The sequence below is a fragment of the Blennius ocellaris genome, assembly GCF_963422515.1.
Source record: "Blennius ocellaris genome assembly, chromosome: 2".
Lineage (NCBI taxonomy): Eukaryota > Metazoa > Chordata > Actinopteri > Blenniiformes > Blenniidae > Blennius > Blennius ocellaris.
In genome coordinates this window covers 707,222-723,971 of record NC_137651.1, presented here as the reverse complement: position 1 = coordinate 723,971, position 16,750 = coordinate 707,222, and the positions used below count along the sequence as shown (strand labels likewise).

Sequence of the window (16,750 nt, the reverse complement as noted above, 5' to 3'; positions counted from 1 at the left end):
GCTCAGCAATATTTTGATGCAAACCCTGAACAGCCACCCCACAGCAGAGGTAAGGCATGGAAACCACTGTCTGTGCCAGAGCTTAAAACATTTCTTGGCCTTACATTTCTCAGTGGTTATATCAAAAAACCTAGTCTTCACTTGTACTGGAGTGTTGATGAAGTAGATGCTACACCTTACTTCAGCAAAACCATGCCAAGGAACAGATTCCAAATCATATGGAAGTTCCTCCATTTCAACAACAATGCAGATCAAGACCATGGTGACAAATTGTACAAGGTACGGCCCGTGCTAGACTACATTCTGGGCCAGTTCAAAGAGATGTACCAACCAAAGCAAAATATTTGCATTGATGAGGGGATGATGCTGTGGAGGGGGCGGTTGGCTTTCAGGGTGTACAACCCTCAAAAGCCTGTAAAATACGGAATAAAATCGTACATTCTGTGCGATTCTGCCACAGGTTACTGTTTCAACATGCTTCCGTATGTTGGGGAAGCTCGTACCTTGACAGATATTGTGTTCAACCTCCTGGATCGTCTGCCAGGTCACGGTTACAGACTATTCATGGACAACTTCTACAACTCTGTTGCACTGTACGAGCGTCTCCTGGAAAAACAAACACATGTCTGCGGCACACTGAGGGCAAAGAGGGGGGAGCCCAATGTCATTAGGGAGGCCACAAAGAAAGACTTGGAGGTTGGGGGCAGAATTGTGCGGCACAATGGCAGGGTGATGGTCACGGCGTGGCAGGACAAACGGGTGGTGAAGATGGTAGCAACCTGCCATCAAGATGAAATGCAAAGAGTTGAGGTGTGGCAAAGGGGGCAGAGGAACAAGGTTGAGCAGTTGAAGCCGGAGTGTGTGGCAGCCTACAACTCCTACATGAATGGGGTGGACAGACTGGACCAGAACATTGCCTATTACCCCTTCATGCGTAGAACACTGAACTGGTCCAAGAAATTTGTAGCCTACCTGTTCCAGCTTTGCATTTTCAATGCATTTGTGCTTTACAGAGCCAGGTACCCAAGGAAGTGTAAATCACTCTTGGAGTTCACACGCAGCGTTGTGAAATCCTGGACAGCGAAGCAGAGGGTGGAAGAGCATGGAGAAGGGGAGCAGATGCAGGAGGAGGGTGCAGATGGAGGCGGTGAGGATGCTGGTGAGGATGGGTACACACCAAGGGCACCATATAATTGTGACCCAGAGAGCAGGCTAGATGGAGACCTAGCCAAGCACACACTTGTGCGGCTGCCGGGAGAAAAGAGAAGGGAGTGTAGGGTCTGCGAGAGGAGGGGAAAGAGGAGTGAGACGAGACTGATCTGCAAGACCTGTAGTGTTCCCTTGCATCCAGGACAATGCTTCACAGACTACCACAGTAAAAATAAATATTTGTAGTGGTGGGTGCAGACAGACGCACAGCTGCTAAGTTTTCTTTCACAAGAAGCACTTTATGTTTGAAAAAAAATGTTTATTGTTATGTATCTGCTACCTCTTACATGCATATGTACATGACCGCTTTCCAATGCTTGTTGATGCTTCTACATGGTTGCAATAAAGTTGTATTTGTGTAACTTTAAAAAATGTTGTCCGTGTTATTTTGGTTCATTATATAATGGGAAGACTTCTCAAAGTGTTTGAGATGCCATTGAAGCAAAAAGAATTATGATCAAAGATATTTTCTGCTTGAAATGCTGTTTTTCACAAAAAGCCATTTTTCTCAGCTTTTTGGTCAGAAACCAGGATTTTCAGTGATACCCACCCATGTTCAGGAGGCCATTACTAATGAATGGAAACAGGTACAAACAAACAGATTTTTTCTGATGATAAAGGAAAGTCTGAATTTTCATTTGGTATGTTTCCTGACAAGATTTACACAGAACAACATTTTCTATGGGCTTTGAGAAAACGCTGAAATGTTGAAAAAACCCTGGCACTGGGACGTGCCAAATTTGAAAAGGGCTGGCACTGAATGAGTTAATATTCCTGTGCAAAATATAACAATCTTAAATAACAGGGAAGATGTGAGATTCGAGCGCAGACTGTTATGAACCAGTGCATTGTCAACCATAAATACACAATAATTACTAGGAATCGATCAATTCAGCTAACAGGTCAATTCACAAATACGCATTCATTCATAAATAATTCTGAAATTATTTCATAATCAATCAATCAATCAATCAATCAAACTTTATTTCTATAGCCCTTTACAATCACCCAGTGGTATCCAAAGTGCTTTACAACAAAGCTATATATAAAAAAAACAATGCATTAAGAAATACGAGAATAAAACACAGGTGCTGACTGTGGGAGGTGCGGCGGTGCTGCAGGTTGGTGAAAACTTCCAGAGATTCATAAAAACAGAGCATACAGAATAAAATACACTGTCCTAGACAGAGTAAACCAACACAATCAAGTAGCAAACGTCATCTAACGCGGAGATCTAATCTACTAAACAGCAAACACTATGTACAAAGAAAGAGTGTGTGTGTGTGTGTGTGTGTGTGTGTCTTGGGAGTCTGAGTGGGGATGTACTGACCACAAGTGTCCACCAGGTGGCGGTGGACCTTGGAGGGTCAGTGTGAGTGGGTGTAATGATCTCAAACAGACGCCAGAGGGAGGCAGGGGTCTGGTTCAGGGCGGTGACCGTAACGACCACTCAGGGCACGCTGTGACGTGCGGAGGGAGAGCGCAATGACTCGATGCAAACACCAGGTGGGTGTAAAGAGAGATTGCGATGACTCACGCAGCCACTGGAGCCGCTCGACTCGTGCTTTCTGGGAGTGCGGCGGTTGCTCAGCAACCACATAAACAAGACGCCTGTCGCACATATGCGCGTGGGACACTCGGAACGAGCGGTCTCACCTGGGCGGAATCATTACTGTAACGCCAGAGTTTAACTGGGTGTTGAGACATACAGTCAAACTCTGGTGACGATACGAAGGCTCAAGTTAGCGGTTCGGATGCTAAATGTGGCTATGTGGAGAGTTTATCTCGATCAGTTACCACACGCGGTGGCAGGATATACTCGGGACACACGCGCATGGGGGGTTAATAAAAGAGAGAGTGGAGGAAAAGAGGAGGAAAGTTCTGGTGAGACTCAGTTCTCCACACAGAGATCCAGAGGGCCGGGAGCTAAACTGGAACTCCTGTTCTGGGGTGGAAAACCAGAGTCCCGAACTTGTGATGGTGCACGTGCAATGCACGTACACAACAGATGCTTATCAGTGGCACATGAAACACAATTACAGGTTAGCTTCAGGCTAATCTCACAGCACTGCTGACACAAAAGCTCTCTTACTGTTCTGTTGGGCTGTGTGGTACAGCACTTTCCATGGGCTGGGCTCCCATTGGGCCTTACTCCGCTGTAAGTGAGCTTCAGGTTTGCCACTGTGTGAAGAGGGGGAGGGAGGGGGTGTGGCACCCAGGATCCAAAAAAAAGAAAAAGGAAAAGAGAAAAAGGATAGTCCAAACGGACTGTGTTCTGCTTGCCAGCGGGCTGAACCTTGGTTTAGTCCTGTGATCCACTTTGTGCTCTCTTGGTCTTCCCGGTGATGCAGAGACGTTCTCCCTGCTTGGAGACCAGAGTGAGAAGCAGGGGTAGTGGCTTGTAGCCCTGTCCTCCCCCAATGCTGTTTTATTACCTTCCCATTGTTCTTGCAGCCTGTTTTTTTTCAACCTTATTTTGTCAATCATTTGATGCTGCTTTTTTTTAAATCCTGCATTACAATGAGCCAATGCAACGGAATTCCGTCATTATCTCAGAATCAGAATCAGAATCAGAATTTCCTTTATTGTCATTGTAACAAGTACAACGGAATTTCATAGAAAGTTTGGGGGAAAGAAGGACAACATGAGGTGAGGAGAGGAGGGGTCGGGGCAGAGCCTTCGTTCCACACTCACATCCAGGAGAGTTGAAGACAAAACACAGCCTTGGCGACTGGGTGTCTGGGAGTCCGAAACGTAGATTAGGTTTGTTTTCGTTCAGGCGATTCAGCTTTATCTGCTGACCTTGAGTGTCTCTGGTCTCCAATGCTGCTCCAATTTTGGCAAGATTTTAGCTTCCCAACCGAGTTTGAATATCCTCCAAGATCGATCCAATTCTGCGTAAATGTTCAAGAGTCACGTCTTGCCTACTCTTGAGTTCGTTTATCACATGAGTCTGAGCATTCTAAGCTCGGCACAGTCCTTCAGTGACGATGGGCAGCCTTCCCAATGCAGCTGCTAGCGTCTTCTCAACTTTGCGATAGATCAGAAAGCTGCCAGCCCCAATCAGCAGCATACCTGCTATCATGAATCCTAATATGTAGAGGTCCTCCATATCCTCCATGGAAAGAATGGCCAAACACAGGGACCTCCAGGAACCTCCAGGAACCTCCAGGAACCCCAGGAACCTCCAGGGACCTCCAGGAACCCCAGGAATCCAGCATGTATCCGGCTGCAAACGTCCCATCGGGACATGCAGGCTCTCCTTTGCCCGGTCGTTGTGTCGTAAAAATTTGGTCCATCGCATTGAGAGACCAGTTGATCAATTCCATGGTTCCGGTTAGGTTCGGATGGGGGTGTGAAGACATTCTCTTCATAGATCAGACACAGGACAGTACAGGACGAAGCAGCAAGCGGGGAAGACGAGGGGGAGAGAGGAGAAGAGAGAAGCGTCCGCCTTCGCTGAGAGCCGGAAGAAGAAGGCTCTACAGTCCTCTGTACTGGAAAGTGCAAATTTGAATGACAATAAAGGATGTCTAAGTCTGAGATTACTGTTGCAACATCACATATCTGCGGAGCTCACCATCCCACTTACATTTAAATCGTACTTTCTGTGGAGGAAACGCACCAGATTTGGCTCTGGTTACGCTTTGCTCTCCTGCTCCGTATCGCTCCGTTCATTCCCTGCACTTTTTGTGAGGTGGAAATGGGTCTTAAATGACCACAGATCTGCATTTGGAGCCCAAAGAGCTACTATCACTCTATTTCTATGCACAGACGATTGTTCTGTTTTAAGCTGGTGTTTTCTTTCCCTTTCAAATCCTGTGGCGTTTCACTCTGGTGCATCTGTTTAACCAAACCTGGCAACTGAAAGTGATTTCTATAGTGTGCACATGACTGACATTGGAAGTGTTTATGAGAGTCAAGAACATTGTGGCCTGGAGACCTCAAGGGGGCTTGTTTTGAGACTCCAGTGTCCCATTGTGCTGGAACATTTGAAGAGTACTCAAAAGTCTCCATAGTATCTAGGCCTTAACCACAACATCCTGAAGAGCTTCTGAACATGTTTGTTTGAGGCTTTGCTCGGCCAACAAAGGAAACTTTCCTTTTCTGTTTGTGATATGTTTTTAAAAGATTCCAAACAAACTCGTTGCTCAACATTACATTTCTTTGTGTGAATGAGCTCTGACCACTGGTGTCATGTAAAGAAACACTCAAAACACAGGCCTTGCATTTTCACTTGAAATAATTGCTGAAGAATCAGTGGGAGGATATGATGAATAATGATGTATGCGGTAATGTTAATAGTCTTGCCAGCTGTCAGGCTCTCAGAGTATCATAGTGCTCCCAAACCCACAGTAAACAACTGCAAAAAACAATGGCCTGAGGCAGCATCCCTCTCTCACTCTTCACATTCACCTAATGTCTTCGCCTGCAGGACAAAACATATTTCGGTGGACAAAGGTATTTAGAAAAAAGAAAGAAAACAGCATTATCTGACAGAAAAGCTCCACATATCTCCCCTGAAGCTATCAGATATGTACATATAAATAGACGTGATCTTATTAGGATATTAGATTATTTTCAAGAGGAGTTTTATCTTCTGAAATCTCAAGATAGTACAACAGCAAAAACAACTACAAACAGTAAAAAGGATAAATAGCCAGTGCTAATAGAGAGAAATAACTAAAATCACACAAAACCGCTTAACCTCATGAAAAGTTTTTTTTTTAATGGATAATTTTCACAAAAAAAACTCAGTTTAAACAACTTCAAAAGGTTTAAAGGAAAGGAAACATGCAGGATGCCTGAATTAGTCAAAAGGGATAAATCTATTAACCCTTGGATGCACAACCTACCAGTACCTACACTCTTCCACAAGTGGGGTCAAACATGACCCCAATTCAAATCAATGCGTTTTGGAAATATACCGGGTTGTTATGTTCAAAATCTTTAAAATAAAGAGTTCTAGTATCTTCATATTCCAGGTATTCCTCATAAAACATGTTTGTGACAGGAGGCCATTTGCATTTTTATTCTTTTTTTCATAAATTTTAAGAAATTGCAGTTTTTGTATCATGACCCCACTGTTCCACAAACAGTTCCTATGGAATCTTCTATGAAACTTAATTCTTAGCAACTCTGACAGTCCTACTAACACATGTGATATCATCTCACACATCTGATGCAACTTTGACTGTCAACACTGTCCCACTTACACATGTGATGTCATCTCACACATCTAATGCAACTTTGACTGTCAATATTGTCCCACTTACACATGTGATGTCAGCAGTCTCACCACCCTGGAGGTCATTTTACCCAGCAACGTACATGTAAGTATTATCTCCATTTATGAACTTATTTTTCATTGACAGATTATGATGTGTGATCAAATTAGTGATCAAATGTGTGACCAGATTAGCCTACTTTGTTGCTAGCTAACAGTATTGTATTTAGGTAGGTAACACGGTATTGTGTTCGCTAACAGTAGCCAACTGTATTGTTAGCTGCATCTATATAATTTATAGTTTTCTGTGCACTTTAAACATTGTCCTTTCTAATCTTTTTATTTATTTATCTAAAGTAACATGGCTGCTAGGAGGCCAGCGAGGATCCCTGTGGATCTTGTCATACAACTGGTCCAGGACAGATGGGTTATGTAGAGGACTCCTAAAAAACATACAGACTGGTACATCCCAGTTCTTCTCACTTCCATCAGCACCTCTTCTATTATATTATCAGACATGAACAGCTTCCTTGCATCTATTGGGGAGACAGTTCTAAACCCAGGTGCAGGCCCTGGCTGACAACCTGGAATATTGTCCGTGGTGTTTTAGCCTGGCTGGGCGGTCACTCTGCCCAGTAAGAGCCTTAGCGCCTCATTCTGTTGGACACAATATCCATTTCTTCTTCTGAGGACTCATCAGAAGACTCCTCTGTGTCTGACTGGCCTTGTTCAGTGGGGGACGACAGTCTGGGTCCTCTACATCTGACATGTCACATTCTGAGTCAATGCCTCTGATGGGCACTTCATCCAATCTGTCCTGGATCATTTGTATGGAAAGTCCACAGGGATCCTAGCTGGTCTCCTAGCAGCCATGTTACTTTAGATATATATAAATAAATAAAAAAAACATTAGAAAGGACAATGAATGCACAGAAAACTATAAATTATATAGATGCAGCTAACAATACAGTTGGCTACTGTTAGCGAACACAATACTGTGTTATCTACCTAAATACAACACTGTTAGCTAACAACAAAGTAGGCTAATCTGATCACTAATTTGATCACACATCATAATCTGTCCATGGAAGTTCATAAATGGAGATAATACTTACATGTACGTTGCTGGGTAAAATGACCTCTCAGGTGGTGAGACTGCTGACATCACATGTGTAAGTGGGACAGTGTTGACAGTCAAAGTTGCATCAGATGTGTGAGATGACATCACATGTGTATGTGGGACTGTTAGAGTTGCTAAGAATTAAGTTTCATAGAAGATTCCATAGGAACTGCTTGGGGTCATTTTTGACCCCAATCATTACCCCCCCCCCCCCAGCTATGACCCTCTCCACACAGCTGCAAACCTGAAGCTCATTTACAGCAGAGCAAGGCCCCATGGGAACCCAGCCCACGGACGGGGCTGTACCAGCCCAACAGAACTGTAAGAGAGCTTTTGTCTGGGCAGCGCTGCTAGATTAGCCTGAAGCTAACCTGCAATTGTGTTTCATGTGCCGCTGATAAGCATCTGTTGTGTACGCGCATGACCGTGGCATTCACGTGCACCATCGCAAGTTCGGGACTCTGGTTTTCCACCTCAGAACAGGAGTTCCAGTTGCGCTTCTGGCCCACTGGATCTCTGTGTGGAGAACTGAGTCTCAGAATCGAGCTGAACCAGGATTTTCCTCCTCTCTCTCCTTCATTAACGCTCGTGCATGTGCGTCCCACGCGTATCCTGCTGCCGCTTGTGTTAACTGATCAAGATAAGCTCTCCCCACAGTTACAGTTAGCACCCAAACCGCTAACTTGTGTTGCCGTGATACATCCGTATTGCCACCGGAGTTTGACTACACGTCTCAACATCCAGTTAAACTCCAACGTTACAATAATGATTCTGCCCAAGGTGAGACCCCTTGCTCCGAGCACCCCCACCCATGCGCGTGACAAGCAATCGTCGCGTCCCCAGAAAGAGCGAGTCAAGCGCCTCCAGTGGCTGCGTGGGTCATCGCAATCTCTCTTTATGCCCACCTGGTGGTCGCATCGAATCATTGTGCTCTCCCTCCTTGTGCCGCCGTGCCCTTAGTGGTCGTCACGGTCACCGCCCCGAACCAGACGCCCGCCTCCCTCTGGCATCCGTTCGAGATCATTACACCCACTCACACTGACCCTCCAAAGTCTGCAACCACCTGGTGGACACTCATGGTCATTACATCACCACTCAGACTCCCAACACTGACTGACTGTCATGACTGACTGTCATGACTGACTGTCATGACTGACTGACTGACTGACTGACTGACTGTCATGACTGTCATGACTGTCATGACTGTCATGACTGTCATGACTGTCATGACTGTCATGACTGTCATGACTGACTGACTGACTGACTGTCATGACTGACTGTCATGACTGACTGTCATGACTGACTGACTGTCATGACTGACTGACTGACTGACTGACTGACTGACTGACTGACTGACTGACTGACTGACTGACTGACTGACTGACTGACTGACTGACTGACTGACTGACTGACTGACTGACTGACTGACTGACTGACTGACTGACTGACTGACTGACTGACTGACTGACTGACTGACTGACTGACTGACTGACTGACTGACTGACTGACTGACTGACTGACTGACTGACTGACTGACTGACTGACTGACTGACTGACTGACTGACTGACTGACTGACTGACTGACTGACTGACTGACTGACTGACTGACTGACTGACTGACTGACTGACTGACTGACTGACTGACTGACTGACTGACTGACTGACTGACTGACTGACTGACTGACTGACTGACTGACTGACTGACTGACTGACTGACTGACTGACTGACTGACTGACTGACTCACTCACTCACTCACTCACTCACTCACTCACTCACTCACTCACTCACTCACTCACTCACTCACTCACTCACTCACTCACTCACTCACTCACTCACTCACTCACTCACTCACTCACTCACTCACTCACTCACTCACTCACTCACTCACTCTTTTTGTACAGTGTTTGCATAGTGTTTGTTACTTGATTGTGTTGGTTCATGAAATAATTTAGGAATTATTTATGAATTAATGCATTTGTGTAAATAAATGCCTGTTTATTCAATTCCTGGTAATTACTGTATATTTATTGTTGACAATCCACTGGTTTGTAACAGCCTGTGCTTGTATCTCACACCTTCCTTGTTATTTCAGATTGCTATATTCGAAGAGAAATATTAACTAACTTAAATAAGTATTTTTACAAACGAGACTGATATTTTGGTATTAGCTATTTCCATTTTAGCTGGTGGTGCCCCGATTTCATTATATTTGATAAATATCCAATTTATTCAAATTGATAATTTTTCATTAATAAATTATTTTTGATAACTTATTAACATTAAAGTAATTACTCAATTACTCTAGGAGTTGTTAATGACTTAACAACAGTTTACTTGATTAATAATTAAACATTTTCAGAAATTATTTCCGGTGACCTATTACTTTCAGTAATTTTAATGCTATTAACCAATCATAAATCCCAACATATAGATACAAGTCATGAGTAAGGTCAAGAGTAGCAAAAAGGACTCATCTATCGACACCGCAGACCTCAGAAACCTCTCCAATGCGGTAAGTATCCTGGAAGGGATAAATAAAAAAACTTGATGGTCTTTCTGCCTTCCTGGGGGAGGGCAGAAAGACTGACAGTATGTATTTCTGAAAGCACTGGAGGCGAGAAGTAAGATGTGCAGTTGACAAGTTAAAACGCTGCTTCACAGACGTGTGGCTACTGCGAGGGGGTGTGCCCTGTGAGTTCAACAGCTTGTTCTCAGATTATGAACAGTTCTACCTTCTTGTTCTTGTGGCTTCAAAAAGGAAGTGTGCATGGGCTTTTAGGGGTCCCTGGAGTTTATGCACCAATCAGATGCATGACCTGCAACTGCACAACGCTGAGCTCGATCAACTGTGGTCGCCGTCTCATCAGAGGTGGACCGGCTTAAGAAGGACAACCGGGAGGCTACCCCAGGACTCGACATTAATGCTTGCCCGAACATCCGGGGCTAGTAAAAGCTTTGCTCAGGCAAGTGAATCATCTACCCAGCTTGCCCGAACAGGCTAGTGGGTTTTTTTGGTGATATTTTGACGTTTTTTCTGCAAAAATCACTTGGTATCGCCAAAGGATCACGCCACCACAGGGCACGGCCATTTCTCGCCCCGAGAGCGTGATCACGTGATTCTCCAGTGAATGAGATGATAGAGTGGGAAAACGCTGGATGCTGATCAACGCTGATCACCGCCGCTATTTTCTTCCCGATTCGTGTTCCCTATTCTGGTCAGTGACGATGCGTCTTACCTGGAAAACATGCATTCTGATTGGACGACGTCGTGTAATTCCTTGGGAATCCGTCAAATTACATCATCCGCCATTTTGAATGTTTCACTTTCTTCAACATTCAGATCGTCACGAGAAGGAATTAAAAACTCACTCACTCACTCCACATAAAAACAACTTCAACTGAAACAATGTATTTTAGATTATTTTGACTTTCTAATCCCGAAGTTTCACAACTTTTTATGGTTCAGAAAAAAGAGGAAGAGGTAGACGACCAGGATTTGTTTTGTTAATATATTAAAAATACATGTCACACATTTACCATGTTATTGAAATAAATGCAAATGGATAAAAAGTGACTAATACAATAAATAAGGTGTGGCAGTATGTAGAAGTATGGTAGTAGGGTGTGACAGCTCCCATCGTAATACCATCACATTTATTTCAGACCAACACAGCAAAAAGTTGTGCTTATTATACATATTATTATTATATTGTACATATAATTATATGTTAATTTGAGACCGGTTGGCATAAAATAAACGCCTTGGGTATTAATTCAACTCTGGGCTTTTTGCTGTGAAGAACAAACTTAAAATATAGATTATTAGTCCCTCAGATTGAAGAGTATAAAGAGATACGCTTTCCCTGAGTTTCATTCAGATTCAGATTCAGATTCAGATTCAGATTCACTTCATTAATCCCTTGGGATGACTCCCTCGGGGAAATTCGAGTTCCAGCAGCTATAACAGGACAGGAACAGCACACAGAAAGCAAAGAATAAAAAATAAATAAAATAGGATAAATCTAAAAAATGTAAATAAAATAATAAAATAAGATAAATAAATAATTATGTACAATAATTCATTCATTGCGATATCTTGATTATTAAAGAAACTAAAAACAGTTTTTATGTAAAAAATAAGTTATGTTGGTCGAATTCATACCCCAAGCTTATAAATTTCCATTAAACTTCAGGCAAGTAAAAATGTGTCCGGGTAAATAAAAAGGTGTAAACACTTGCCCAAAAATCCTTAATGTCAAGCCCCGCCCCCCCAAAATAAATTCTGTTGACATGTGAAACTTCAGCTCAATATCTTACAGATTTAGAGGTGGCTCATCCCTCAGAAGGTTTTATCTATATTCACATCACTTTCCCACTTTACGATAGTTATCAACACACATACGTATGGTTTTAAAATGTAAAGACCCGTGAGCCACCTCTTAATATTTTAATCTTAAAATTATGAATTATTATGAATTCCTAATATTATTCACCTGATAAAATATTTTGGGTTGTTCATTTGAATGGTTATTAATTAGGGGGTGCCATCAATGATTTACTGAGTGAGATTTCTTCGGACCACACTATATGTTCCAAACATATACAGCTTGTACTGCATATGTGTTAAGTGTTCAACATCTGCTTTTTCACATTACAATTAACAGTGAATGTCCACCATTGAGAAATGCATTAATTCTGCTTAAACTGTATAATGTTCCAGCAGGAAAATTCTAACACAACCATGAACTAACTGATTTGTTTTCATTGTATATTTTGAATATTGTTGGTGCCGAACAGTACAACTGAAATTTTTAAATAAAAAAATAGCTGACCTCAGATCTATGGTTATTTCTGCTAAAACCTTTGGAGTCTCACAAAATAAAAAAAGAAGCCACAAGTTTTGTGGCTCTCACTATTTTTTTTTTTTTTTTTTTACTACAGAGAAAGCAGGATGAAGTCATTGGACTGCTGCATGGATGCACTTTAATAAAAAGCAGGAGTCTTTTGAAGCACAGAATAACAAAAACGTGGTCCCAGTGTTTCCAGAGGATATGAAGTGTATTCCACTGCTGTGTGGCAGGAGGAAGGTGGGAGCTGTTTCTTTAACAGCTTCCAGCCACCCAAGTCAGTGAAGCCTAACAAGGCTGACACCGTCAGGAGAAGTTGCCCCCAGTGCTGCTATCATCTCATGTGTTTCCCTAATGAGTGGCTTCCACACTGTGCAGCTGCTCGATGCGTCATGTCCAAGTGAGACCTTTTGATGGAAGGTCAGAGGGCTTCATGGTAAGGATCTGTTTCAAGGCCAGAGGTGAAGGCTTGGGGTAGTACCTCTATAGCAGTGGTTCCCAACCTTTTTTGACCAGTGTACCCCTTGAGCTGGTTTCCATGTGAAAAGTACCCCCTCTCTCGTGTGTGATTATTCGCCTTAATGTGTACTTATATTTAACCCTTTGTCTTTCTATCTATCCAACTGCTCATTTAAATAAAACAATTATTGTGAGTGTAAAAACATACCTTTTAATGAGACACTTGCGCTTGCTTGTCTTTCATAAGTCTTTCATAATTCCTTTTTTCACTGGGCTCCCCTGTGCCTGCGTCCGAGGCGACGGTAGCAGTAGCGGTAGCAGTAGCAGTAGCGGTAGCAGTAGCGGTAGCGGTAGCAGTAGCGGTAGCAGTAGCAGTAGCAGTAGCGGTAGCGGTAGCAGTAGCGGTAGCTGGACGTTTACTCCTGCCTAGCCATGCATCCATGTTTACAGTCGGTTTGCAGCTAGAGTTAGCTAGCTTCGCGAATCGTGCGCGCCCGCAGCAAGAACGTGAACCTTTTTTTTTTTTTTTTTTAAAGCGCGTCACTTTATAGTCTTTTCATATTATGTGCATTGTAGTGTTACAATCACTGTGGACGAACTGCTACTCATGGAAAATAAACGTATGGCCTTACTAAAATTCATGATACAATATAATATAGTATACATTTTTTTTTTGTGTGTGTGGATACTGTAGGCTAATTTATAATCTTTCTGCGTACCCCCTGCAATACCCTCGCGTACCCCTAGGGGTCCGTGTACCCCCGGTTGGGAATCACTGCTCTATAGGAAGTCATGTTATAAGGAACAAGATACTATTTCTCTCCACGTCAGGCTTCGGCGTTACAGGCTTAGTGTACAAGGGCGTGTCTGAGCTCATTTCTACTGCACAAATGTTTAGTACAACAGAACACACACACACACACACACACACACACACACACACACACACACACACACACACACACACACACACACACACACACACACACACACACACACACACACACACACACACACACACACACACACACACACACACACACACACACACACAGAGACAGAAAACATGTTCCAGAAACTGCATCCCTGATGATTTGAGTGTCTGAAATGTCCCAGAAGAGGCAGAGATAAAGAAGGATTCAGCAACACATGCAGAGCACTGCAAAAAAACAAACAAACCAAAAAACTCCACCCATAAATTAACATTGTTTTATTTACAAAAAGCCACAAGCAGCATTTTTCCAGCTGGTAGACTCAACTCGAGTATAACAAGAATCAAGCACACAATGAAACCAACACTGTTTCAGAAGGAGTCTATTTCTGAAACATGTCACCAGCGTGTGTTGTGATTACTTATAAAATTAGAGAGTTGTGTCTTAATGTGGGCAAGTCTGTCCAGCACATATCAAGAAAAAGGGATCAAAGACAGTAACAATGGTATTTATGAACCCACCATCACCCCAGATGCACCAGCGACAGGAAATTGCTGAAGTTAGGCTGAGGGTGACCAAATCTGTCGGTTCTGTTAGTAGTTTTATGTTCGTATCAAACCATACATATATAATAACCTGCTCCTTATTTTTATAACATATCTCAAAAAAGCCAAGTTCATTTTTAATCAAATGCATGTATGGAATATTGTAAATATATAATCCATCAAAAAGATTTTCAATATCACACTATCAACAATACTGAAATCAATCTTCTCACAGAACTGTATAGACAAGAGCATGACGAATTGCACTGGACAGAAGATGGTATCAAGACTTGAAGTGACAGGAGGAGGAAGAAAATCAAGCTTGTGCATTGAGGTGTGAGTATTACTTACTTTGAGAGGGAGACTCCTCCAGCTTTACCGATGAGCTCCTCGTGATGGAGGACAGCATCATCCCAGGGAATGTCCAGGAACTTCAGCAGAGTCCTCATCCATTTCTCAGGATGGAGAACCAGCTGTTCATAGTGCACAGGTAAACATTTATCTGCTGCCTCCAGGCACTGACTATACATGGTCTCTATTGCCCGATTCCACTTTGTCAGACAGTCCCGGTAGCTGCCCAGGTCGAAGCCGGCGATGGTCACCTTCCGAGAGATCATGGAGTGGACAGAAGCCCGGCCGTCACGAATCATAAGCACAAACTTGGCACGAGGAAAGATCTTTGCCAGGTAAGACAGCGACTTCAGAGCAAAAGGGTCCTTGTTGCAGAGGAAGTTGGCAGGTTCACCATGCTTGACGATGATTTCCAACAGGAAGGCCTGCATGGCGGCGTCCAGCACCTCGTCGGTCACCCCGGCCTCATCTAGGCGCATCTTTTCCCGGCCCGAGCGGCTCCACATCTGCTTCATGGCAAGAATACGTGGAATTACGCGTGTTTCTTCACCACAGCGTACCTCTGGATGGGCGTCCAGCATGGCTCGCATCAGCGTGGTCCCACTGCGCGGCACCCCACCGATGAAAATAAGCGGCATGTCTTTGTTGTAAACAAATGGTGTGCTGAGGTTCTGACCGGTCCGTAAAGTGGTCCGCATGCTCCTTCCCATCGCCGACAGAGGCAGGACCCCTCCTGCCTGGCTGCGCTCCTCGATGCGATGATGGCACTCCATGGCATGGCGGCCCAGGTAGAAGACTGTGACCGAGCTGATGACCAGGCAGGCCACAAGCAAGTTCTGTTTCAGCTTCCCGATCATATTGTAGGCCACAGAAGGAGAGGACAGTATCACCACCAGGGCAAGTCAGGGGAGGGGGTGGGATTATAGGAGCTGAAGGGCAATCAAGGTTCCCACCCTTTATGGATGTTTGCTGGAAACCGGGCATGGATCGAGCTCCCTGGTACACAGTAGGTGTCGAGTCCCCAGCTCCATGAGGCCTGGATTAAAGAAAAAAAATCAACAGAACAGGTAGATCTCGTTAAACTGAGGCAGCTGCAATCCAACTACAAGGCAATGAGAGAAGATGATCTCAAAACAATAGAACCAGGTCAACTCAACTGACTTGGTTATGATTTAGAAGATATTTCACTCCATTTCCAACTGGCTTCATTAGTGTAACTTGCACTTGGACTTATGAAGCCACCTTTAACAGCAATGAAATCTTCAAAGACAAATAACCAAGCTTATCTTATTGTATTTAAAAGGATATTAATACACACACACACCATGTTAGCATTGCTTTTCTTATCAACAAGAACTGCACAGAAACTCTTAACTTGTTCATAATGTAGTGTGTTTTTAACTGCTTTCTTCAGTGCATAGTATGGAGTTACCATTACTTCCCTAAAACTGTGAAGTCTTATCAATATGCTGAAAGCAGCTTGGTGAATGTACAGTTTAGCACAAGTGCAGCGTGCTGTGTGCACATTGAAGCCACAACAAACAATAAAACTAGTTATCAAGATATGTTCAGCTTCTCATGACACCATGGAGGCACAAATGAGTCTTTGGTGAGCTGCTAGAGGTTAAGTAACCACTGGGAAACAACAAGTTATCCTGAACACACATATTTGTATTTTGCAAAGCTAATCAAGACGAAACAAAAAGATCCATTGAAATATGTATGCATGAGAATGTAGTGGAAAACATGTCATGTCTGCCAAAACATCAAATCAGACGGACACATGAATGACCACATCTGAAAAAACTACAGAAAAACTACCAGATTAATTGGTCAACTCAGCCAAGATTCTTCATGTTAATAAACCACACAAGTGCAGAATCAAATACACCCGTGGAGAGCATGTAGAGAACTACGCGTTTCACAAAAGTTGCGTTTTCTTGTTTTGATGGAGGCATTTTGAGAAAAAAAAAAGTATGTCCATTGTCTTTCCATAAGAATGTCTGTGTACTCACCATTTATAATGTTTATAGTGTATTGTTCTCTGCTCGCATGTGTG

The 16,750-nt window shown here is 43.3% G+C and overlaps 1 protein-coding gene across 2 annotated transcripts in view; it reads right to left on the bottom strand.

Moving 5' to 3' along the window:
* The window catches only part of tpst1 (tyrosylprotein sulfotransferase 1), a 123,723-nt gene that overhangs the window by 49,940 nt on the left and 57,033 nt on the right, over positions 1 to 16,750 (bottom strand). For both annotated transcript variants that reach the window (XM_080512038.1, XM_080512039.1), the window contains exon 2: positions 14,692 to 15,727. In XM_080512038.1, the coding sequence (XP_080368164.1) occupies positions 14,692 to 15,548 (857 nt within the window). In that variant the 5' untranslated portion in view covers positions 15,549 to 15,727. The remainder of the gene's footprint in view (positions 1 to 14,691; positions 15,728 to 16,750) is intronic.